Below are 27,072 nucleotides of genomic sequence, written 5' to 3' on the forward strand. Positions count from 1 at the left end.
AATTTTACATCATTATTAGATGTCTTGTAAAAGAATGATGAGGACTAATTCCTTGAGCTAGGCTTTTACCCAGCAAACACAAGGACTTCTTTTGTATTACCACATGGATTTCTTTCATGCACTATACACATATAAGTGGATATAGGGTCTTGTCTAATACCTATTTTTTTCTTGATATATTTGTAATATTGCCATACTATGATCTCCAAGAGGTTAATTTAGCAAATAAGCAGGTTTATTGTCAAATTACATGTGGTTAAAAAGTATGATTGTCAATTATATCTAGGTTCAGATCTACCCAGTCAATTACATGTGGTCTGGTTCATAACTGATTCTGCATATTTATCTATCAGTGAGGTTCAGATCTACCCAGAATTGGATCAGACCTAACCCATTAGGATATCCTCCATGCATGAGATGTGTGGATACAGACTTCTACCTATTGAGTTTGAGGCATGTTTGATAACCATATCAAGTTTTCTATGGTATATTAAGTTCTTTGGGAGGAGACCCGGGAAAACAAACTAAAATAAGACTTAATTAATTGACATGTTTTCTAAGGTAAGCAAAGGATTTGCTTGTAAGCCTACACTCTTGGATGCTATTAGATGCAAGGTGCACGGGTTAATCAAGTCACTATTTGAAAACAGTTCCTTGAACACCATGAATTGAAACATGCATGATGGAAATTTAGTGATAGAGGAGGCTCTGCTAGCGATGTCAATTGGGCGGGTTCGGTTGGGTTTGGTTTGGGTTGAGATTCAACTCAACCCATCTAACCGGCCAACCCATTAATGACCCAGTTATATAAAATTAAATGGGTTGGGTTTAACCCAAACCTGCTTTAACCCAATCCAACCCGCCCAAACCCATTAATCTTATATTTATGTACTTAAAAAAAAAACAAAACTAACTCTCTCTAAACAAATAAGTTGGTCATAGCTTGGTGGTAATAGTAGTTGCTATTTACATAAGTGGTGAATGTTCAAATCACATTACATGCATGTTATTTTTACACAAGCGGCGAAGCCATTTGACTATGTTCGGATTTTGGGTTTGACCGAACCACTTAGGTTCAAACCGGTCAAACCAACTTGAACTATCTAATCGGATTGTCTTAGAGGTAAGCACATCAAGGGTGGTTGAACCGTTTAGATCCGGATCAATCCAGTTGGACCAGACCGGTTCAGTCAATGGTGGATTGACTTGGACTGGCCCATATCAGGTTTGTACACGGGTTTGGGACCGAAGCGGGTCAAGAGAAGTAAATCAGATTGGTCCGGATTCGATTGGGCTGTGCAAATACTAGTCGGATCGGACGATCCAAACCCGACGAGTGTCAAACCATCCCGCCCGGACCTGGATCAGTTTTTTTTTTCAAACATTACTTATCTCTTTGCTTACTTAGGTGGCATTTTGATAAATCTGGAATTTCATATCTGAAAAGTTAAAAAGTTATTTTTTGTCTAAAATCTTAAAAGAAGCATAGGTGCTTTTCTGCTTTTTAGAGACTTTGAATCCCTAAGTTTGTTTGTATTGGATCAACCCTTTACCATCTGAAATTCACAGATTTTACTATTTTACCCCTAGAACATACTATTTGGAAATGTTGAGTTCAATTTGCATTATCTCATAAAAAATAATTTTCAACCTCAAAATAATATTGAAACAATACAAATAAAAAATAGTAAATTAAAAATTAAAAATTACTAATTCATAAATAAAATTATTAAAATTAAAAAATCATTAATGACTATAAAAATATTTAAATAATTAATAATTAATAATTTACACAAATAAAAACTAAAATAATTTTTAAAAATTAATAAAATAATTAAAAATTACTAATTAATAAATAATAAATAACACAAGTAAAATTAATAAAAAAAATAATTAATGTTCAATAAAAATATTAAAATAATTATTAATTATTAAAAATAATTTATAATTAATAATAATTATTATTATTATTGTTACTCACGAAACCGTGACTGCAACTTGCAACGGCGGTGGCAGTGGCGGGAAGATAGGGGAGAGAGAGAGAGAGCGGCATCATTGTATTCAGCATTAATTGCTACAAACACAAACACTTGGTTTTTTAACGGCAAATATCCCACAAGGGCCTCTAGATATATATATCTGAAAAGTTAGGGTTATAAATTAAAAAGAAAGTCAGTGAGGGTGTATCACTATCATGAGATAACAGCCCGTGGATTATTATACTATTATTGCATGTCGTATTCATCTAAATTGGTGGCTGCAATGTGTGGGTCAACATTCTCCTAGTCCTGCAGAAAAAAGGTCAATTGAATTTTGTTGTGTAGATGACATAGATATAGTTCAACAAGGAGTAACTCAGCTCCTGCGCCCATTAATTAATACCACAGATTGGATGATAACAACCTTCAGATTTCATCTCGGAATATTGGTGTCTTTCCACTTCCATCTGGTCAACTTTATTAAGCCTGGAATTTCATCAACGAAGAGAAACATGGTAAGAGACGTAAACGCGTTATGTGAGTAATCAGAAATAGAAGACAAAAGCAAGGAATGGTGCATTGGTAACGGCCGGTTTCTTCTAGCTATTGCATATATCGTAAAGCTAGCCTAGCTAGCTAGCTATCATCAATCATCATCCCAAGAACAAGAAATTTTGCCACGTGGTAAGAACTCTGTACAGTGAACATTGTTATTGTTCATGAATCATGAGCTAATACCAGAATAACGGTACGATATCTTCTGTGAGCAATGCTCTAAGCCAACACTGTTGCCAAGCTATCAGCGTTTGTGGCTGTTAATTCGGACTCGTCGGAATTTGGGGTTTCGACTGCCTTTCCATTTTCTGAAGTCCAAAACGATGAAGTCTCCTCGCTTTGCCTGCCTACCGTTTGACGTTTTAGGAATTTTTTGGGAGCCTAACTTTCGTTTACTTGAACGAGGTAGCCGTTGAATTAGACCACCCCACTTGAATTACTGCATTGCATTCCCTCTCTAGCATACTTATTTTGCCCTCTCTCTCTCTATAAATACCCACCACCCTCTCCTTATCCCCCATTCAAAAACACAACTGCTTTCAAATCTCTCTCTCTCTCTCCCACAATGAGGTCATTAAAGATCTTCCTCATTTTAGCAATTGCTATGGCTGCTTTAGCTTTTAGTCTTGCTGCAACACCAACTACTGATGAAGAAGTAGCAGTACTGGAGGTTGATGAAGATGACAGTAATTCTGATGAAAACTTCCCATTGTCTGATTTTGGGCAACCATCTTCCCTCCGAGGGACAAGTCGATTCCTCGCACAAGTAAATGCTAAAACGGCTGTGATGACTTGTAACAAGTTTCCTAGAGTTTGTCGTGCCAAGGGAAGTGCAGGACCTGATTGCTGCAAGAAGAAGTGTGTTAATGTGCTTACAGACAGGCTCAACTGTGGAATGTGTGGGAGAAAGTGCAGACACCCAGAGATATGTTGCGAGGGCGAATGCGTTAACCCTTTGTTTGACAAGAAGAATTGTGGCCAATGCAACAACAAATGCAACAAAGGGAGCTCCTGTGCATACGGCATGTGCAGTTATGCTTAAACTACTCGTTTATTTTCTAGCATTTAATTAATTTAAATTCGTTATGTATGTATGTATGTACACAATAAAAGCAGGCCATCCATCCATCTTCATTCTGATGGCCTTTGCGAGTTTTTCTTTGCTCATTTGTTCATGTATTAATTGTATGAATTTGTTAGATTCATATTTTAAATTTAATAATTTGACTTACAGCCAAATTTTCTTTGTTAATCCGGCCATATCCAATTTGATCCCAGTTTGAAAATACTATTTTCGTGGGTTTTTCTCCAATCTTAGATGGGGATGGGGCGGGGATAGAGAAAATATTTTTGCCCCGAAGTGGTGATAGGCCCGGGACAGGATTTCTATATGATTTCTCAAACCTGCCCCTACTAATATCCCTAGATTTAATATATATTAATTTATAAAATACACTAAATTTTTGCAAATTCCTAACACCTCTAGGATTCCATAATCCCATTTCTAAAATACCCCCAAATTCCCATAATCCAACTTTTAAAATACCCCAAATTCTTATAATCATATTTCTAAAATACCTCTGAATTTGATGTTTTTTAAGTGGTTGCCTTGAGCCAAAGAAAATTCAGAAATTCCTCAATTATGCGGAGGAGGTGCCCGCCCCATTGCCACTCATACAATTTCCACTTTACTTTGAGGACCAAAAACACCAAATCTCAAGTCTATCAAAAGTCCAACCCCTAAATGCTCCTCCCTTAGTAGGGGTGTAAACAATCCGAATTCAAATCAAATTAGGCAATATGGAATTCAAATTCGATTAGAAAATATGATATCTGAATTCAATCCGATATCCAATGGATATTGAAAATCAATGTCCAAATTCAAATTCAATTAAGTATCTAAATATTTGATTCAATTCGAATTCGATTGTTTAATTATTTTAGGTAATTTATAAATATATGAAACAAATACTTGACTTATATAAACTATATATATATATATATAATTTAAATATTATATATATATATATATATATTATATAAAATGTTTAAATATTATATATACATAATCAGTTGAATTCAAATATTTATCGAATCAAATCAAGTTATATCTGAATTCGTCCAATTATGACATTCAATCCGAATTTGATTCAATTATGTCAAATCCTAGGTTTGAAATCATATTTCCAAATACCATTGACACCCCTATCAAAAAGACTATGAGGAAGTTGAGAACTAATTGTGCTAAATTAACTATTTTCTTTTTTTCCAAGCAAATTCTCTAGATCTATAGGTGATTTTCAGCTGAAAGGACAAAAAATAAAGAGAATACTTTAATTCCTTTTTTGTGATTATACATAAACTAGATCCAATAATAACCTTATTAGATCCTATATTTCACTGACTTTCCATGTTATTTGCTTTGTAATTGTGTAGCCACGGGTTTGCTCACTTTCCTATGAGATAACATCGATGATTTTTTTTTTTATAAATCCAGAAGGTGCTACACAAGCCTGGGGGTAGCACGTCCCCACAAGTCACCCTTACAAATAGAAATCAAAGCTCTTGGAAGATTACAAAGATTTAAAGACAGACACCCACAACTACCTTGAGCCTCGTTAGCCACCCAATCGGCAGCTTGATTAACTTCTCGGAAGACATGCCTGTAGGCCACCTTTCTATCCATGCACTCTTTGATCCACAAGCAATCTTGAGTGGTGTTCCTAAGATTCCAAGGAGCAAATGTACGACTCTTTAGGAATAGGATAACTAGCTTTGAATTCCCTTCAATGATCACCCTCGAGTCTCTAAAGTTGAGAGCTAGATTGTGATCCTCCCACACTGCCCAAGCCTCTGCATTGTTAATAGAGGAAATGCCTAAAGAATATGCCTTATAATCTATAGTTTTCCCTAAGTGGTTTCTAGCAACTATAGCAACTAAGCACATATTATTACTTCTACGGGAAGCATCAAAATTTATCTTAATCACCCCCTCTTCTGGTGGGTCCAAGTTAAATTCTTCCAACTCTTTTTACTCGTCTGGGTTAGTGTTTTTGACTAAATTGCAGTATTCAGCATAAGCCCTAGTGGCTCTCTCGATTATTAGTTGGGGAGGCAACTAGTTATTTGAGAAACATTTATTATTTCTTTTCTTCCGCAGGTTCCATAAGAGGTGAGCACATCTTTCCTTCATCTTTACGTTATTCTTAACATCTTCCTCATGGATTTTGCACCACCATTCCTTTTGATTGTTGATGAAGTCCTGGGGACTCACAATACTACTGCTTACAACCATCCAAATTTGTTTTGCAATCACATAATACCTAAATATGTGGTCTGCATCATCTTCTTCACCACAAAAGCTACATTCCCCTTCTATATTTAGACCTCTATTTCTCAGGAAAGTTTTTGTAGGAAGTTTGTTTTCCACGAAAAAAAGTAAGAACACTTTTATTTTTGGTTGGCATTTAATATTCCACACCATAGATTTCCAACTTAGATCTCCCCCTCTATTTTGACATGGATTGCATTTAATTTTATAAGCTGATTTAATAGAGAAGATTCTATCTGAGTTCATTATCCACAACATAATATCTTCTCCATCGCCAGTAGGAATGAAAATGGTTTTGATTTTTTCCCAAAAATCCCTAAGGCACTAGTGCCTTAACTTTGCTTTCCATCCAAATTTTCCTTTCTTAGTCAATGACCTCCCCTACATACCTATTTTTTGAACCACTATTATGGGTCTCTATGTACTCAATGAGGGGCTTCTCCAATCCATCTATCCTTCCAAAAATTTATAGACTTTCCATTTCCTACAACCCACCCAAGGCCTTTTTTAGTAGATCTCTTGATCCTAGAATCCCCCTCCAAGCCTAAGATTTTTTTTTTCAATTTAAATGATCTCATTATATATTGAGGCATCATATTTGTAGAGGATATGAGGAGAGTGATTCTCCCAACCAAAGAAAGAGTATTTCTTTTCCAACCACTCAGTTTCTTGTCCACTCTTTCTTTAACAAAACTGAACGAGTTACTAGTAACTCGAGTTGATTAAAGGAACTCCTAGATAAATTTTTGAGCTAGATTCTATAGGAGTTTTTAAAATTCTACCTATTATTTTCTAGAATATGGGTAGCACATTCTTTAAGAATTGGATTGCTGATTTTTTAAAATTTGGCAATTGTTCAAAAACTCTTGCATAATCCTCCAAAATTTCTTTTATCTTTAAGCAAGTAGGGATATTGGGCTTAGCAAAAATCAAGCAATCATCTGCAAACTGCAGGATTGGAATTTTTGGGCTTTTCCTAGCAGCTTTGCACCCTATGGTATATTTTGTTCTTAAAGATTCCTTCTCAAGTTTTTTTTTATAGTGTTTCTGCACATAAGACAAATAAATAGGGAGAGGGGATCTCACTACCAAATACCCTTGGAAGGGTAGAATTACCTAGAGTAGGGGTACCATTGATAATGATTTGGAAGGAGACAGATTTAATGCATTCCATGATACATCCGAACCACTTTTCATGAAAGTCGTATTTCCTCACCACTTTCTCTATGAAATCCCACTCCAGTCTGTCATATGATTTTTCCATGTCAATTTTACAAGCCACTATTCCTTTCTTTCTTCTCATAGTACGAAGCATCTCGTGCGCTATTAGAATATTATCATTGATTTGTCTGCTTGGGATTTAAGAACTTTGATATAACGATATCAAATATCCTAGAAAGGGTTTGATTCTATTTACTAATATTTTTGTAATAACTTTGTAAATTACATTACACAAACTTATGGGCCTGTAGTTATTAATAGTTTCTAGATTTTCAAATTTTGGGATAAAAGTTTTATTGAGGATTGGGCATAATTTTACATAATGGAAAAAATCTCTAACTATCCCATAGAACGAATCCTAATTAATTATGTCCCAAAAATTTTTACAAAAATAAGGCATTTAAGCCATCTGAGCCAGGAGCCTTAAGATCCCCAATGGATTGAAGAGCCTTATAAATTTCATGATCTGAGACATCCTTAATGATCTGCTCATTTTGTCACTGGTGAAGAGGTGAAACCCGAAACTAGCAACTCCCGGTGGGTACAGGAGAATTATATGATGATGACTTGGTTGTGTAATTCCATGTTGCCCCATATAAGTAAAATTTTTTTATGGGCAAATATAGCTAAGGAAATATGGGATGGGGTTGCAGAAACCTATTCACAGAGGGAGAATGTTGCTAGGGCTTATCAATTGAGAAATCATATTATTTCTACAAGGCAGGGAGATAGACCTGTTGTAGCCTATTTTTCAGCCCTTAAAACCTTGTGGTAGGAGATTGACCGACCATTTAGAGACATTTGCTTGGGAAACCACTAAGGATGCAGCTACCTATCAAAAACATCTAGAGAAGTATAGGGTGTTTGAATTTCTTGTTGGCCTTAATCCTGAGTATGATATTGCACGACAGCACCTTCTTTCCAGGGACAGTGTTATTATCTCCCAGGCATATGCCTTTGTGTCAGGGGAGGAGTGCAGGAGAGATGTGATGATGAAAAACCTTATTCCTGACCAGTCTGCCATGGTAAGTGTTGTGAAACCTAAACAAAGTGGAGATCGGGGTGGCAGTGAAATTAAGAAGGAAGATAAAAGAGATTTGATCTGTGACTACTGTAAGAAGCCTAAACACACAAGAGATACTTGCTGGTAGCTTCACCAACATCTTGTGCCGACTAGATTGAAAAATAGGAAGGGAAATGCACACATGGCAGTTACTGGTGACATTCTGGCCCCTCCTACTACAGTTGTTTTGGAGTTTGTTGCAGCTGCTATAGTAAGGGCCAAACTTGAGAGGTATGGGCTACTTCTAAACCAACGGGATACAGCCAATTCCAATTCAGCCGCAAGCGGACAACAAGGTACAGGTGGCACTGGTGGAGTCCACTCTACTTCTTCTGCTCACACAGGTAGTTCACACGTCACTACAAATTCTGTTTCTACTTCAGGCAAGGAGGGACCTCCTTGGATTATAGATTCTAGAGCCTCGGAGCACATGACCCAGAGCTCTACTATTTTTTCAACTTACCAACTCTGTTCTGGTAGAGATACGGTCAATACAGTTGATGGATCCCATGTTCCTATTGCTGGGAAGGGATCTGTCAAGATTAGTGATTCTACTTCTCTACCCTAAGATTAGTGATTCTATTTCTCTACCCTCTGTCCTTCATGTTTCCAGATTGAGCACTAATTTGTTATCTGTTAGTAGTTTGACTAAGAACCTGAACTGCTCAGAAATTTTTTCTCTTGGTCATTGTATTTTGCAGGATCTAGATTTAAAGAGGACGATTGGAAGTGGTCGTGAAGTGAATGGAATCTACCTCTTGAATGTATTTCCTCCTCATCAGAGTCATCATGTCAATAGGGATAGTGAGTCAGGGTCTGTGGGTCAAATTATGCTTTGGCATAATCGTTTGGGCCATTTACCTTTTTCTTCTTTGAGTTTTTTGTTTCCAAAACTTTTTGAGTCTGTTAGTTTGTCAAGTCTGGAGTGTGAAGGTTGTCAACTTGGAAAGCATTGTAGATATTCATTTAAACCTAGTAATAAAAGATGATCTTCTTCTTTTGATGTTATTCATTCGGATGTATGGGGCCCTTACCATGTTCCTTCTATGGGAGGTTATCGATATTTTCTCTTATTTGTGGATGATTTCTCACGATACTCTTGGATTTACCTGATGAGATCCCGCGATGAAGTACCACCCTTGGTGAGACAATTTCATCAGATGGTACTAACACAGTTTCGAACAAGAATAAAGGTGTTCTGATCTGACAATGCCAAGGAATATTTTGAAAGACACCTTGCCTCATATCTGTTATAATACCGTGTTGTCCATTAGAGCATTTGTCCCTACAGTCCACAGTAGAATGGTGTTACAGAAAGGAAGAACAAACACATTGTTGAGATTGCAAGAAGCATGATGATCACATCTACAGTTCCAGTTCGGTTTTGGGGTGATGCAGTTCTCACAGTAGTATATCTGATTAACAGGGTGCCCTCTCGTATACTTGGATTCAGCACCCCATTCAGTCTCCTTTTTTCCTCAGAGGGAGATGTTTCACATTCCTCTCAGGGTGTTTGGGTGTGTCTACTTTGCACATATCCTTGGTCATCGCCGCTTGAAGCTTGATCCCAAGGCAAAGAAGTGTGTCTTCCTTGGATATGCAGAGAATCAAAAAGGGTACTGCTACTATGATCCAGTCTCTAGGAGCTGGTATGTTACCATGGGTGTCACCTTTTTTGAATCCACGTACTTCTTCTCAAAGAATCCTTCTCAGGGGGAGTGTTTTGGGGAAGTGAGTCAGCAGTCTATTCCTCTCCCAGTTCCAGTCCCTGTGTCTACTCCTGTGCTTGGCCACCACCCTGTATCACCTACCTTGCCACTTCCTTTGCGTTTTGCTTCTCAACATTACTTACGATAGAGACTTCACAAGGAGGTTGATTCCACTAGCAGAACTCACATCACTTCCTGTCGATTCCTTGGAGACTCCAGATTCGACTGACATGGATTCAGGTATTCCTCTTGGCCCCGCTACTATTTCAGTTCCCATTGATTCTATTAACACTATTACAGATAACCTTGATCTCCCTATTGCTCTCAGAAAAGGGAAGAGAAAGTGTACTGCTCATTGTATTTCACAGTACTTATCCTATAGTGGACTTTCTCTTTCCTACCGTGCTTTTCTTTCCTCTCTTGATTCAGTGTCTATACCCAAGGGTGTTAGTGAGGCTCCAAACCTGAGTGGAAAACAGCTATGCAGGGAGAGATGGCAACTTTGATTAAGAATCAGACATGGGACATTGTAGATCTACCAGAAGGCAAGGAGACTGTTGGATGCAGATGGGTTTGCACAGTAAAATATAAGGCAGATGGAAGTATAGAAAGGTACAAGGCAAGACTTGTTGCAAAATGGTACACATAGACCTATGGCATTGATTACTTAGAGACCTTTGCACCAGTTGCAAAGATGACCTCTGTTCGGATACTTCTTTCTCTTGGTGCCTCATACTCTTGGCCCTTGTTTTAACTTGATGTGAAGAATGCTTTCCTAAATTTCATGTTTCTTGTTGAAAATTTTTCCAAAATGCCTTTTGTTCCAAACCTTTAGTTTTGTTACTAAGCAATTCCTTTTCTTTATAAATTGAATTGTCTTTGACCCATTCGTATTGATCTGCCATGCTTCATTTAATGTCTTTAAGTGAAGGGTCACGATACCACATTGCCTCGAATTTGAACGGTTTTGGGTCATTATTGTGTTGTAGATCCGTATATAGGACCAAGGGCGTGTGATCTGATCCCAAAAAGTAGTGGTGGCAATTGGGTGGGTTGGGTTGGGTTTGGTTTGGATTGAGTTTCAACCCATCCCATTTAACCCGCCAACCCGTTAATGACCCAATTATGTAAAATTAAATGGGTTGGGTTCAACTCAAACCCGCTTTAATCCAATCCAACCCGCCCAAACCCATTAATCTTATATTCTTGTACTTAAAACCAAAAACTAACTTCATCCTAATAAATAAGTTGGTCATAGCTTAGAGGTAATAGTAGTTGCTATTTATACAAGTGATAAAGGTTCAAATCACACTACATGCATTATTTTGACACAAGCAGCAAAGCCATTTAACTATGTTCGAGCTTCGGATTTAACAAACCACTTAGGTTCAAATCGGTCAGACCAACTTGAACTATCTAATTGGATTGTCTTTGAACTAATCACATCAAGAGTGGTTGAACCGTTTAGATCTGGACCAGTCCGGTAGGACCAGGTCCTGACTGAACCGGTTTGGACCGGTCGGAATCACACCAGATCGGGCCGATTCAGCTCGGTCAGGCCAGATCCAGCTGGACCGGTTCACTTCGGTCGGACCGGACCGATCGAGATTCGGGTTGGAGGCTCCAAAGGATCTAGGTCAACTAGCATTGTTGACCCGTGCCGGATTCGGTTTGAGTTGTATGGATACGCGCCGAACCGGGCAAAGCAAGTGGGGTGGTTTAGGGTCTGGACTCCACCCGTTCAACCTACTTCGGATTTGGGTCGATCCGGATCAGCTTGTGTCGAGTCGGGCCGGGCTGTGTGAATAATGGTTGGACTGGACGACCCAAATCGGGCAAAGCAAGCAATACTGAGCCATCCTGTTTGATGTCTATTTCAAATTCGAATTGACCCGGATCGGTATATGTTGGATTGGGTGTGCTGAACTGATCCGGACTTGGGTGAAGTGTGTTGATTCAAGACAAAACTAAATTTAATCAACAATTAATAGAAAATTAATGCATTAATTATAAATTATTTAATTCAAATGAAGAAAATAAAAAAAAAAGACTAAGAAATTAATACTTATGTTTGTAATGGTTAACCCAACGGTTATCCACAACCCAATCCAACCCAATCCATTTAAATGGATGAATTGGGTGATGGATTGATCACACAACTCGTTAAGTAAATGGGCGGATTAGACGGGTTTAGTGGATTGGGTGAAAAATTGCCTCATCTACCAAAAAGGGGAGATTCTTAACTAGAATTGCAAATAATCTCCCTCCACTCTACATTTACAATTGCCCAGTCCAGCTCTTCCCAAGTACTTTTATTCCTCCAAGTAAACCTATTTCACTTCATTTCAAGAGTCGAGATACCACAATCTGAAATGAACTCATTGAAATTCCTTGTTTAGCTGTTTATGACCTCCCTTTTGCCTTTTATACCCTCTCTAGAAAGGTAATTATTAAAGTCTCCTATTAGGAGCCAGGGCCCATTTGTATTATATGCAATTTCCTTGACCCAGTTCCACACGATTTTTTGTTCAAGGGGAGCGTAAATAAATGTACAAAACCAATCAACGTTAGAATTGTTCTGATTGATGCAAACATGGACTAATCTTTCGTTAAGACATTATAATTTGAAAGGTTACAAACATCACTATTCCATAAAACCCATAGACCTCCTGAGAACCCCACAGAATCCATAACATAAGGGTTTAACTATCTTTCTTGCTCTTTTAGGCTGAACTCGAGTTTCCATAAGAAAACACACCCCTAACTTATGATACCTACTAAGCTCTGAAATTTGACGTTGGAGGGTAGTCCTTCCTACCCCCTGACATTCCAATTAAGTATTTGCATGGCCACCCGGGTTATCATCAGGACCCATGTTGTCCTTTTCAATCTTAGCAATTTCCTCATCTAACTCCTTACTATTCATCATGCCATCTGCTAACTGATTGTTTAACAGGGCTTCTCCTTCCTCTTGGTTTGGGTTGAACCACCCATTTGTCGTCTCCTCATCATTGTCGATCTTGTCATCAGTGTTTTCCTCACCTTCTTCGTTAGCTATATTAACAAGGTCACCATTATTCTTTCGGCCCCCTTCAAGATCCTGAGAACAAACCAAGTTAGTGTTTTTTTTTTTTTTTTTTGAAATTATCCATAATCAAATCTGTCAAATCATTGGCGCTTGAATTTGACATAGTTGATTTCTGAATCCATTTTGTCTAAACTATGTTGTTTTGACATGGCTAGCGTTTATGAATCTTGTTTTTGATGCCTCCCTTGCCTGTTCCACTCTAAGGATTTTTGCTTGAGCCCACTGGTCTTTCATCGTGAACCACTTTCTATCCATATTTCTGTCTGTTGTTCTATCACTCTAAACGTCATCCTTTGATTTGGTGGACCTGGGTTTCCTTTTATTTTGGACCACAGTCCAACCTTCGTCTCATCTATTCCTTCTAGACTAGGTACACTCAAAATATTTGTGGCCTCACAGTTGATGCAGAGGTCAAAAATATTTTTGTAGAATACTTTGATGTGGCTTTGAATTCCTCCTTGGGTGACTGGTATCTTGAGAATGAAGGGGGACGTAAGATCTACTTTAACGCAGACCCTTGGGTATATGGTTCTTTTCATTTTCTCAGTATCACAATCCAGTTTCACAACTGGACCCACCTCCTTCAAGGTCATCTCTATTCCAGCATTCAAGAGGCAACCCCGGAAGCCTAACCCACAAATCAACCATTTCTAACTTCTCTATCAAAGGGTTAAACCCAGGTCACCATGGGACAAAGACAAGATACTTTCCATTTATCATCCAAGGTCCCTTCTTGATGACATTCTTAGTCTTCTTGAGAGGAAAGGAAATTAAGGAATAACTTTTACCTATCTTTCGAATGTCCGTTTTGTTTTCAACCCTCCATTCCCTGGCTTTTTCAATGATGGCAGCCAGAGGTTCCTCCTCTACCAAAACTTTAGCAAACAGACATCTCGACCAATGTTTGTTAACTTTGAAATTTTCTTTCAGTTCATCCAAGTTGATGGCATGAGCAATATTGGGGTGTTGTCTAATAGTTTTTCCTTTGCGGATCTGGTACCTAGCCGCTTATCTTTGGAAATCAAGGCCCAAGGATCTTCTCACCTTGCTCGTTCCGGCTTTGTCAGCTGCCGTGGTGGTATGAGAACAAGTATCCACTTCTTTCTGCCATGGCTTTGTCTTAGCTACACCCTCGTTTATCCTTTATCATGTCTTGGCTACACTCAAAGTTTCCCCGAGTATCCATCTTACCATCCTTCGAATAGGAGACAAGAGAATCCATTCTCTTATCCCGCAGACTGTACAAAGTTTGAAGAAGGGAAATCTTAGTATATCTGATTATGTTCATAAAGCTCAGACAATTGCTGATAATCTTGTTGTTTTAGTTGACCCAATTTCAAAGATGGATTTAATTATTTATGTTCTTACCGGTCTTGGTTCGGAATTTGAATCTGGGGTGACAACGATCACCAACTGACCTGATATTGATGAACTTGATATTGATGATGTTCTTGAAATTCTTTTATGTCATGAAGCATGGCTAGAGGAACACGCCCCTCCCTCCAATGACCCCTCTCCAACTGCTAAAATTGCCAATGTCAAAGGGAAATATTCAGCTCCTTCCTAAGGTCCTAAGGACATCAACAGTACCCCTCTTAGTCCAACACCCATGGACAAGGAAGGGGTCGTGGACACAACAATGATGATCGACCTAATAATTCCAATGGCCGAGGACGTGGTGGTTTCAGTATTGTATGTCAATTGTGCAATAAACCCGATCATGGAGCACAAAAATGCAGGAGACACTATGATCTCAATTTTCACAACGACGAGTACGATCTGGATGCCTACAACACTGGTACTTCGTCTTCTTTTGATCCCACATGGTATCCAGACTCTGGCGCTACTCATCATATGACTCCAGACATTGAAAACCTGCAATCGCATTCTGACTATCAAGGGCAGTGATCAAGTGAAAGTGGGTAATGGCTCAGGTTTGCAGATTTCAAATATTGGTTCTTCTATTTTATCCTCCTCTAATGGTGCCTTTAAGCTAAATGACTTGTTTCATATTCCTCACTTATGCAAAAATTTACTGTCAGTTAGAAAAATCACAAAGGACAATGAATTATTTTTTGAGTTTCATTGAGATTGCTTTATCTTGAAGGACTATACGGGGAGAACAATTCTATGAGGACCCAGTAGAGATGGATTATATCTTTTTCCGGGTAGTGTTAACAACAACAATAAGTCTCCTCAAGCAATGGTTGGAGTTCGAGCTTTTGCTCAAGAAGGGCATCAGCAGCTTGGACACCCTGCTTTGCGAGTTGTGAGGCAAGTTTTGTCTAAATATGGTTTATCATACTCTAATTAGTCACTTAGTAGAGTTTGTTCAGCATGTCAGATGGGTAAGAGTCATAGGTTGCATTTGTCTTCTAGTTCTTCGATCAATGAGTGTCCCTTGGAGTTGGTGTACTCAGATGTTTGGGGACCAGTCCTAGTTACTTCAAATAAAGGACTTAAATACTATGTCATGTTTCTTGACGACTTTAGTCGTTTTACTTGGATTTTCCCTATGAAAAATAAGTCTAATGTATTTGATCTTTTTCTTACTTTTAAACGTCATGTTGACTTGTTGTTTGATGCCAAAATAAAATGTTTCCAATTTGATTAGGGTAGAGAATATAGGAAACTTTCTGCCTTTTTGGAAAGTCATGGCATTACCCATCATCGACCTTGCCCTCACACTCATGAGCAAAATGACAGTTGAAAGAAAACATTGCCACATCATCGAATCTACCATGTCTTTATTGGGAACCTCATCTCTCCCCTTCACTTATTGGTATGATGCGGCTGAGACAACTGTCTACCTGTTGAATCGTATACCAAGTCCATCTCTTGGTCATGCCAACCTGTTTAAGAAGCTATTCAATACTGCTCCAAATTACAACATGTTGAAGACTTTTGGATGTGCATGTTATCCTTTTTTGCATCCTTATAATAAGCATAAGTTCAACTTCAGATCTCTTCAATGTATTTTCATAGGGTACAGTGCCATTCACAAAGGCTATTGTTGCTTGCATCCTGAATCTAGACGAGAATACATATGCCGCCATGTCATCTTTTTATGAGAGCCTCTTTCCCGGGCTATCTGCTGGCTCATCTCAATCATTTACTCCTTCACATGGGGTTTACATTCTTGCTCTCTACCTACCATCAAACATAATCAGATCTGACCACCATACAATGGCTCCCGCCACCAGTGAGACATCTCCCCTGCCACTGGGTCATCGCACTCCTTCTGATTAAGCTATTTCCATTTATGACAACTCAGACACTGCCCATTCTGCTACCTCAATACCTCCCCATGGCACTCAAACTATTACAGATTTGTTGAACACAACTCAACCTATGCCACCACCATCTAGCTCTCGTTAACATCATATGACTACTAGATCAATGGATGGTACTCTCCCACCTCGAGCTCATACTGCAATTAAGTATCCATTACCCATTGCACTACTATCCCAGCTACATGATGCCACTCCTATTTCTTACTCCAAGGCTTCTACTAATGTCCAGTGGCAAGAAGCGATGACTAAGGAATGCTCTCTTACAAAACCGCACCTGGTCTCTCATTCCTTATAAAGATGGTATGAACGTCATCAGCACAAAGTGGGTTTACAAAGTGAAGAGGTGCGCTGACGGGTCTGTAGAACGGTTCAAAGCTCGACTTGTTGCTCAGGGTTTTTCTTAGATTCCAGGAGTAGATTTTATTGATACATTCAACCCGGTTGTCAAACCAACAACCATCCAAACTGTTATTGTCATTGACATGTCCCGTAAATGGCCAATCCATCAGCTCAACTTTGACAATGCATTTCTTAATGGAGACATTCAAGAGGACATCTACGTCCATCAACCCAAAGGGTTTGAAGACCCGTGCTTTCCTATACATGTGTGTAAGCTGCAAAAGGCCCTATATGGTCTTCGACAGGCACCAAGGCTTGGTACTCTCGGCTGACCTCTCACCTTTTGAGTATGGGCTTTCATATTTCTAAATCAGATCCGTCACTTGTTGTCTTTCACAAGGCACTACCTCCATTTATATGTTGATTTATGTTGATGACATTCTCCTAATCGGGTCCACTTCTGCTACCATCTCATGGGTTATCTCTTCTCTGGCTATCACGTTCTCTCTCAAGGATCTAGGTCCAACATGGTACTTCTTAGGCATGGAGTTCACCCACGTTCCTCTGGCCTAGTTCTCTCTCAACAGCAGTACACTGCAAATCTTCTCAAGCAGAGTCATATGGATCTAGCTAAACCATTATCCATACCTATGGTCGGATCTTGCAAATTGACCAAATTCGATGGGTCTTCTCTATCCGACCCTAGTGAGTACCGTAGTACCATTGGAGCCTTACAGTACTTAACATTCACAAGACCAGATATTGCTTACAGCGTAAACAAGGTCTACCAATTTCTCTACTCTCCAACCTCAAATCACTGGGCAGCTGTAAGACGAATACTATGGTACCTCAAAGGTACAATTGATCATGGGCTATTCTTCGACTCCTCCTCTGCTCCCTTGTCCCTTCAGGCCTTCTCTGACGCCGATTGGGCAGGATGTCCGGATGATAGATGGTCCACTTAAGGTTTTGCTATCTATTTGGGAAACAATTTGGTGGCATGGAGTTCTAAAAAACAGAATACAGTCGCCCGTTCCAGTACAAAGTCTAAACTCAGATCTTGTGCGAACACTGCCATAGAAGTTCTATGGTTACAATCTCTGCTAAGAGATCTCCGTGTTCCACTCCGTCACTATCCAATTATTTGGTGTTATAATTTTGGAGCAACACATCTTGCATCCAATCCAGTTTTCAATGGTCGAACTCAACACGTTGAGGTTGACTATCACTTTCTTTGAGACATGGTACTAAATAAGTCTCTAGAGGTGCGTTTTATCTCTTCACAGGATCAGATGACAGATATCTTCACCAAACCTGTCAATAGTTTCCTTATCTTGATAGACTACATAATAAAATCCACCCATGATCCCTGTATGCAATGAACTTTATCATGATCTAATAGTTTCCTTATCTTGATAGACTCTATTCGATAGAGTTTTGATGTAACTTAAACTGATCTCTTAACCTTGAGTGTTGTACACAAACTCAAACTCTAACAGTTGTTTTGTACTCGATCTTTATCTGGTCATGTATAAATAGATCAAGGTTCGATCAAGTCATCATTGAACCATTCATATCAGTCTAGTTCTCTCTTATTTCTTCAACTATATCCCATCACTGTGTCGGATTTTTTCCTTAGGAATTTTTTGAAAATTTCCGGGACCTTGCCTTGTTATATAAATTTCATTTTGATACTTTGAGATCCGAAGGGATGCTTCGGGATGCCAAAGCCTGTTCTTACTTTTTTCCTTCAGGAAATCACTTTGGATCGTATTCACTCTATCCAACATCTTTTTTTCAATTGATCGTAACTTGCCATTTGAGTTTAAGGCACTGTTTTGAGCCTCAATAATTTTTTCTAATCTTCTTTTTTGACCTTTTACTCCCATGGAATCCCAAGCTCCAGATTAGGCAACACAAAACCGGCAAATGGATCACACCATATAAGTCAGTAATGACCAGTCTGAAGATGATGAAATTGCACCTCTCACCGTTCCTGCAAATCACCTGAGAGATATAAGTAACCCTAACAAATCTAAACTACTAGAAGTCGAGTAAAAAAATAAACACTGCTAAGAAAGAACTGTCAGAAAAGAAATAACAAACGAGGAATGGAAAGCTCAGCAAGAAACCAACACCTATCACTAAGGCTATCTTTGGTTTAAAGGAAAAAATAGGGAAGGGAAAGGAAAGGAAAGGAAAGGAAATTTTTACAAATCTTATATAGGTTTCTCTGCATTTCCCTACTCTTTCCTTCAAATCAAACATAATGTAAAGGTTAGCAAACTTCCCTTTCAAAGTCAGTACTTCATCCTGACATTAACCTTGAGCAAGAGAAATCATCTCTCCTGGATCACAACCGATTCACACTCAACCAAACGTCGATGAATTACTTGTTCTACTGCACCCACCATCTTGGCTTCGGTAATCTCTGATGCGATGTAATTATATTTAATTGGTGAGTGGAAATATGCCTTCGGGCTTTAAAAAAAAATGTTTCGTTTCTGCCTTGTTATTAAAAGGTTTTTTATTCATGTTTTGTACTTCTACCTTTGGGTTTCATTTCAAATTAGAAATACAACAGAAGACTAATATGTATAAAATATGCATGCGTGGTTGTTTAAGCATATTTGTTCATAAGTATTGACCATAGTTTAATCATCTACATTGTCAAGTAGATGGGCTTAATTGGGGCTTTCGGGCTTGGGTTTGGCTGTCACGCAATATTTGGGCTCGAGTTTCTCGAGATCCCAACCCAAATTTATGTCAATTCTAAGTTTTCAACCCAAACGAAGCCTAGAGCTCGACTGGAATCAGGCTCAAGTCAAGCCCAACCCAAATTTATTCACGAAGTTGTAAGTTGTAACTCTAAAAAGGGCAACCCAATGCACGAGACTTCCACTAATGCAGCCTCTGGGAAGGGACAGATAGCCTTACCCTTATACATACAGAGAGGCTGTTCCTAAGGTTTGAACCCTAATCACTCAGGTCGCAATGGACCAAGAGATCCCCAGCTTCCCAGTTCCACCTGGCTTTAGGGCTGCAAATTGTATCTGATTGCCCAAATTCAAATTCAATTTTATCCCATTAATGGTGATCTGAATTAAATCTGTTTATAATTGGATAAAATATGAACCCGCCCCTATGATCCAATATAATCCAATTGCATTAGATTTAAATACATATTTTCATGTATAGTTAGGATTTATATTGTATCTATAGTAAGTTGGTTTGAATGTTGTGTTTATACTAAATTGCATATGTTCAAGTGTCATTCAAGCAATTTTCAACTTATTTGTTCATAAAATATAACATCAAAGTCATTATTTCGTTTTCTCATAATATATGATATTTTGATCATTTTAGTTTAAATTATTTAATAGCGGAGGGAACCCTTGTGAAAAGGTAGATTTGTATAGGAAAAAATGAATTTTCAAAAGGTAATTTTTTTTAATTAAAAGTTTTCAAGAAAAAAGATTTCCTTAAAATAAGTAGAAAATTATGGATAATAATATATTTAATAAAATAAAATAATAAATAAATAATTTTTTCAGTTTTGAAGTCAATTTAATATAAATAAATCAATTTTATTGTTAAATAAAGATTACAAATCCTTTTTTCCCAATTTCCTAGCTGGGCTTCGGGCTTTATATGGGGGTCAGGTTCAGGCTCAAGATCTAGACCCGATGGTCCAATCATGCTCAAGCTTGGGCCTAAATATGTTTTATTGACATAAAGGCAAAGCCCAGCATGGCCTGTGAATAGGTTTAATCCCAACCCTAAGGGCAGAGGCAAGGGGACTCCAAGGAGACATGCCCCCCCCCCCCCCCTATGGCCTAGCAAATCCCCACTCTTCATCTATATCTTCCCCCTCGCCCACTCCCCACCCAATGGTTGTTAAATAAAGAATACAAATCTTTTTTTCTCAATTTCCTAGTTAGGTTCGGGCTCAAGATTTAGGCCTAATGGTTCGTTCATGCTCAGACTTGGACCCAAATATGTTCTATTGATATAAAGGCCAAGTCTAGCATAACCTACAAATAGGTTTAATCCCAACCCTAGGGGTGGAGCTAGGGGGACCTAGGGGAGCCTTGGTCCCCTACTCTCAACTGCAATGGTCCCCCCCCCCCTCCATTCCACTTACACTTTGGCCACCCTCATAAATATTGGGCTCAAACCCGATCTGACCCGTTGATAGCCCTAAATATTGGGGCTCAAGGGGAGAGAATAATTTGTTAGTAAATTATTTCTAAATAAATAAATAAAATGTCTACTAAAATCTTTCTCTCAATGTCAAATTTCCTTTATTTTAATGATTTATAAATAATTTATTTACTTTTATTAAATAAATAAATGCTTGAATAATAATAATAATAATAATAATAATGAATAAATAGAATTTTAGATAGAGAGAAGAGGAATGACATTTTATTTTATAAGTTGACATAATCATAAATAATTATATATGGCACTCCTATAATTTTCGAATATCATAGAGACAATTACATAATAAGGTAAAGAGAATAAATTTGTCTTATATGTGTTAGCCTTGTAATTTTCGGAAAATAGCATTCTTATCATTTCTAAGGGAAAAAGGCAAAAGTTACTCTTAAATTCCATTTCCTACATCCTTAAGGTTGGAGCCATACACGGTTTCAATGTGATGGACATCAGTCCAATTTAAATTCGAATATAAATGAATCAAATTTGGATACCTATCTAATTCGATTCAATCCCTTTGCAACCCTACCTGGCTTCATATTAAGAGAATGGTCTTGGTGGTCAGCCTAGCATTACTCTCAGAATTAAAACTCATTTTTGTACTAGAAAAGATAAATTATGGCCTCTTTTCACTTTGCTGAGTTACTTCGTCATATACCATTAACCTCTTCAATTCAGCTCATCTTTTTCTTTCATTTTCCTCTACAATATTATTTTACAAGCAAATCATTTCCTTCTCTTCATTTCAAATGCAACCAAATGCAACCTCAGCTCTGAACAGTCTTGTTGAAAAATGATGAATAGATGTAGATATAACATTACCACTTAATAACCAGGAATGCAAAACCAAACCTGCAATAACTAGAAGCAGGAATTTACCAATTAAATACACCATGCATCTCATTACAACGACTAATCATAATATTTCTCAAATGAATACAATTGCTGCACTTGCAGAGCCTCTTGGAAAACTCAAAATCATCTCAGAAAACATTTTACCACTCTGATGTTCCTTTAGGCTGCAAAATACAATCTTCTCCAAGACTAATGCATTCTTAAGCAGGAACTCCACCAATTCTACCTCATAGGAGTTCCCCGTAAAGCCAATTATATTAACAATCTTAAGATGGTATGCTAGACCAGGGAAAAACGTCTCCCGTTTCCAGTCTTCAAAATAAGGTCCAAAATGAGATCCTATGCACAGACCTTCGAAAACTATAAACAAAACAAAAGAAAAAAACTATTATTAAACGTAATGAAATTAGGCATAAGGTGAAAAAGAAAACGTTATCTAATGCAGGAAAATAGAATGGATGCTATGACTTTAATCAACTCACATTTTAATGGCCAAAACTTAATTCAAGTGTCTCAAGAGTAGGGGAGCTTCTCAACAACCATGCAATTCCTGGGAGTTCTGATCTAGTAAGCCCCATCTTAAGTACTAAATATTTCCAGTTTGACGATGGACATGGAAGTTTTACCAATTCACATTCTGCCAACACCTATGCAATTACCACAAGCAAAGAAAAAAAATGTTATCATGTACAACCATCTCTCAAGTATCATGCAAATAAAAAAAATGTAATATTGTGTTGTGCACATTGTGAACAGGGTTTTTTATTTTATTTTATTTCTCTAAATTGGTAATGTACATCTTGCAATTCATCAACTTCAGCAATTCTTTGAATCAAATTACATGGTCCATAAAACGTTCTAATCAAGCAACCATAACCTTCATGTCTGTGTGCGTTGGAGGAAAAAAGCACGTGTCCATGTAAACTTTTCTTGACTGTTTGTCACATTACTTTTAGCTGTCTAAGCTTTATACCTTTAGTGGACAGTGTAGTAGTAAACATGGAACATGAATGGTAGAAGGCAGGGGACTAATCAAAAGTTTTCACTTGGGGCCCTAGGAGAATTGTTATCTGTATGCAATGAATATTGAAAAACTTGGTCCAAAGATGTGCAAGTTTATCATTGAATTAGTTTTCATCATTCATTTCACTTTCAATTCTGAATCATGTTGTATGTTCATGTTCAGACTAAGAACCAGGGGGGCAATTTTTTGAATCTAGTGTTGGAGGGTAAGGGATTTTCAGAAGTACACTAAAAAAACAGCACTGCCATAATGTTTAGGAAACTTTAAATTCTGAATCATATTGTATAGTTGTCATGTTCAAATGAAGAACCAGGGGCAATTTTTGGATCAAGAGTTGGGGGGAAGGGATTTTCATAAGTACACTACAAAACAGCACCCCATAATGTTTAGGAAACTCAAAATGAATTCCCCAGTACATCTATGAAATTTTAACATGCCCCTCTAATTAGAAACTTTAAGACACCCTACAATAAAATGTGAACTTTATTAGAACTAAAAAAGTAAGCTTTTTTTGGTATGATAACTACAAGGTAAATGCAGCCAATAAGATCTAGATATGCTATTGCTAAACCTTATCCTATTCCAAAATTAAACAAGCCCCGAAGAGTTTTGGATGGCCCTCTTCCTAAAAACAACTCAGTTTTCTTAGTAACTTACTTCTTTATTCCAAGAAAATAAACATTGTACGCCTAGTTTAAGTTGAAGATATACAACAAAACCCACTAACTTTCCATATGATTATACCATTCTAATCATCTAAATGGGGAAAAGCAAGAAATAGTTAAAATCTCTCCTAATGGTAACCCCATTTTCCTCTCTTTATCTCATTCTTTTTTCACAGGATGAGAAAATACCATCTTTCAGCAATGATCCCCATACTTCAGGCCTCTCCCTCGGTATCCTCTTTTGTTTCAAGGATCCTGGATGTTCCAGTGCTCTAACAAAAAGGTAAGATGTTTGTTACTTAAATCCAGCATATTTTAAATGCTTAATTTCTTTACATGCTTATTCATTATAGTACGTATAGGATTAGTTACTTTGCATAAAAATAAAATCCATAATTTGTAGAGAGAGGCTGGAGTTTCCCAATTTCTACCCGTGAGATGAGGATGCAGGTCACTCCGAATCACCACTTCTTTAGGCTGGAAATTATATTAAACATATGGCTGTTTCTCCATATCTAGAATGCCCAAATGACTGCAAGATAGCCTTCCAAAGTGTTTTTCTCCTTTTTCTGCTTACCTTTCTGATTTGGCAGCTATATAGAACCCTAAAACTGAAGAAGCCAAACACCATTAGATGCCCCAAACCCCAAGAAAATAAGCTCACAAAGAACACATAGCTTACTCGCAAAGAACACTTGGCTTTCTGAACATAGATCACAGGTTTTATCCACAGGCAAGCGCATCCTTTGTCATGCACTTTGCTAGAGGCTGTTCACAAAAGGAAAGAATTCTCAGAGGGGATCACTTCCACACCTGACACCACATTGCTAGGAATTGAGCTTTAGGTTTAATATTGAATTTCTTGAAAAAACGATCTGGCTTATAATTTCTCAGATGAGTCCATATGTCCATACTATATCAAAGCCTTCAGTGGAGGGGTGATTGCTTCAAAGCTTTAGCAAGAAATTCAAGATCAATTCTCACCATTACCATCTGAGCCTTATCCCTACTATAAGGAATCAGCTGCATGAATCCTATTTCACCATTCTATTCTGTTTAATGCCATATCCATTGTTACATTATGAGGGCTTAAATCATTTCTTAGTACTTCAACCCATGTCCTTTTTGGTTTGCCCTTAGTCCTTCTAACCCCTTTCAATTTGTAACTGATCACTTTTTCTTATGGGTGCTGCAACTACAAGTGGTCTTCTTTGTATGTGACCAAACCATTTAAGTCTACTTGAATTCAAGACCAACTCTGTTCCATTTCTTATTGCTACTTTGTTTCTACCAAATGATGGGTACACACTACTCCATTTCTATATATTGCATAGTACTGCTGAATTGTTGTGATTTTGTCAGCTGCCACTTCAAAAGAAAGCATGCAAGTTGTCCATGAACAGGGCTTGGTCGTCCAAGGGTTTCCCTACAAGGATGAACTCTCACTCCAACCTCTTATCTTAAAACGCAACCCTTTGATGAACTTTGAATAAGTTTACTTGATAGATCTACAAATAGAGCAGCCATAATTAATCCTTACTTCACCAGTATCCCACCCCATGTTTCTAGCTCTATATTTGGCCTCAATAGTTTTCTTAATATCCAGTTACATATTGAAATCAGTCTTTTAAAACAAGGAAGCATAATGCAAGGCATTCCACTACCTGGAAGCCTGAAGTAAGAGGCGTGAGCCTCCTCGAGAGGAGGAGGAAAAGAAGAATGAGGATGCATAACATTATCATAACTGACAAAATTCAGTTGAAAATTCTGAGTTTTTCACTTGATACTGATTAAGAACAACTTAATTAATTTGTTATCCTAAAATAAAAGAAATCATGACAGAAATTTTAGAAAAGGGAAGGAAATTGTACCTGGATAAACTCATGGTGTACCGTTAAAACATTAGACTGGCGAAGATTCACGAGAAGCCTTCTCAATGAGCCTACCACGTAATTTCTCTTGAAATCATATAGAGAATCCAAGTCAAGAGTGGCATTGAGCAGAGACGATGAACTCTTGAGATCAATGCATTCAGTACGCACAGATAGATGCAACGAGACGACATTTGGGCAATCGATTCCTAGCCCCAACAAATCATGACAAATGCATAGTCAACTTTTTTAACACTCGAGGAAATAACATTCATCTTACTTCGATTGGAGCACCATATAAGGAACAAATCGTCGAGTAATGGACAGCCCAATAAAATACATGTCATTTTCTCTTCAGTTAACTCAATATTCTCTAGATATAAACTTTTGAGGGATCTTAGGCAAATGGGTCCCGGTAATTCTTCAACAATACAACCTGTCAGCCTCAGCTCCATCAACGAATCAGTGATAAAAATACGATAAGGCAACTTGTAGATAGGTTTCTCCAGGAATTCCAGATCAAGCACCTTCACTTTCCTATCTAGCGCGAAACGAATCCATAGACTGACTTGACAATCAGAACCATCTAATTTTCCTCCAACTCCTTCATTTTTGGGCACAAACTCAGGTGTTTTCTTAGTATTTGTTGATAGTAGATGAATGTTGACGGAAATATGAGTTGTTGATGAAACCAATGAACGAAACTGGACAGAGTTTGAAGACATGGGGACTGACTTCTATATTGAAGTGTCTGTAGTCGAAGTCGATGTTGGGAATGGTAGTCCAGAGACGTCCAAAACTGCGCAGAAGCATGGTGTGTACAGAGTTCTTGGTTGGCAAAAAAGAGGGGATGTGAGCAAGGACCGTTTGTGGCAAACTGCTTAGCCTGTCTTCTTCTTCTTCTTCATTCAAACTCTTCTTCCGTCCTCTGCTCTTGCTAGGAGTTGCCAGAAACTCCTCCATTTTTACAGAAGCACGAGAGATGTCTCTCGTCTGAAAGGGGAGGACGACAAATAAGAGTAGCCACCGGGGATTTTTCTTGGCGAATTCCAAAAAGGATGAATTCGTCCTCCCACGATTTTTTATTGGTCAAAGTCAATTAATAAGCCAATTAGGATTAAGAAGGGAGGACCACTGACAGAATAGAACTTCATTTGATGATTTCCCATTTCCAAGCAAAGTCCTACACCAAAGCAACTCTTTTGGTGATTTCTCAACTCTCAAAAGTTCAAACAGAACGATTCTTCATCTACACGTCCACTGGTTTAATCTACTTTAGTACGCTAAGTTTGATGTTTTTTTTTCTCTTGTTTTATTTATTTTCTAGATATTTTAGTAGTACATTTCATTCAATTTGAGACTTGGTGCATGAGGGGGATAACATAATATATAGCTGAGCAGCATCTAATTGATGGTTATCATTTATCTGGTGATCTGTTTTAGGGGAAACCATTTATTCTACTAAACTGAGTTGTCTATAATGATCAAGTCTGTTCCCTTCTGTCTGTTGATCCCAAATATCTGAATGAAATATGTTTGAAGAGATAAAGTTCTCTACAATCACTGAATTTCCTCCCGTGGAATTCTCTACAATTGAAATCAAAATCGAGACATATTATCACATGAAGTTTTTGAGTTTGGGCTATGAAAATCAATTTCCCTAATTAAATTGCTTTCTCCATCATCAGATGCTTTAGAATATGAATCAGATTGTCTGGTGTAGTCCGCACCCCCAATTTTTCTATAGTGAATACATGAAGAATTATAAACGGAACAAGAATATTGAAATAAAAATGGTATTACTCCTTTAAATATAGATTGGAGATGCAGCTGATCGTAGAAAATGATCCTGTCTGGA

General features: G+C 37.8%; 3 protein-coding genes across 17 annotated transcripts in view; 1 reads left to right on the forward strand and 2 right to left on the reverse strand.

The window, feature by feature from the left end:
- Positions 1–3,070: 3,070 nt before the first annotated feature.
- Positions 3,071–3,765, forward strand: LOC104608543 (uncharacterized). Its single transcript, XM_010274577.3, has one exon. It carries the CDS (start codon positions 3,100–3,102, stop codon positions 3,574–3,576), a length of 477 nt encoding a protein of 158 aa, XP_010272879.1. The 5' UTR covers positions 3,071–3,099; the 3' UTR covers positions 3,577–3,765.
- Positions 3,766–21,657: 17,892 nt separating this feature from the next.
- Positions 21,658–27,072, reverse strand: part of SDG37 (SET domain group 37) — a 38,533-nt gene continuing 33,118 nt past the window's right edge. For 6 of the 15 annotated variants that reach the window (XM_088888522.1, XM_088888519.1, XM_088888523.1 and 3 more), the window contains exons 17-19: positions 25,215–26,955; positions 22,137–22,301; positions 21,658–22,014 (exon numbers count right to left, since the gene is read on the reverse strand). The gene's annotated coding sequence lies outside the window, so the exon portion shown is untranslated. The remainder of the gene's footprint in view (positions 22,015–22,136; positions 22,302–25,214; positions 26,956–27,072) is intronic. The other 9 variants (XM_088888521.1, XM_088888520.1, XM_088888527.1 and 6 more) reach the window with 3 other exon arrangements.
- LOC104608544 (F-box/LRR-repeat protein At3g26922-like) lies at positions 21,728–26,177 on the reverse strand. Its single transcript, XM_088888202.1, has 5 exons — positions 25,950–26,177; positions 25,651–25,849; positions 25,215–25,423; positions 25,008–25,110; positions 21,728–22,014 (listed from the first exon to the last, which is right to left on the reverse strand). Exons 1-5 carry the CDS (start codon positions 26,175–26,177, stop codon positions 21,728–21,730), a joined length of 1,026 nt encoding a protein of 341 aa, XP_088744328.1.

Source organism: Nelumbo nucifera, chromosome 5 (genome assembly GCF_055504915.1).
Source record: "Nelumbo nucifera cultivar China Antique chromosome 5, China Antique-T2T, whole genome shotgun sequence".
In the NCBI taxonomy this organism is placed as follows: Eukaryota; Viridiplantae; Streptophyta; class Magnoliopsida; order Proteales; family Nelumbonaceae; genus Nelumbo; species Nelumbo nucifera.

Bases quoted from the DNA above. Each gene is read 5' to 3' on its own strand.
- LOC104608543 (XM_010274577.3), top strand. From the start codon at position 3,100: ATGAGGTCATTAAAGATCTTCCTCATTTTAGCAATTGCTATGGCTGCT.
- LOC104608544 (XM_088888202.1), bottom strand. From the start codon at position 26,177: ATGGAGGAGTTTCTGGCAACTCCTAGCAAGAGCAGAGGACGGAAGAAG. The intron at 25,850-25,949 runs GTCAGTCCCCAT...ACAAATACTAAG, and splicing joins ACAGACACTTCAATATAGAA to AAAACACCTGAGTTTGTGCC. The intron at 25,111-25,214 runs GTACAATTTCCT...TGAAAAACTCAG, and splicing joins TACACCATGAGTTTATCCAG to AATTTTCAACTGAATTTTGT.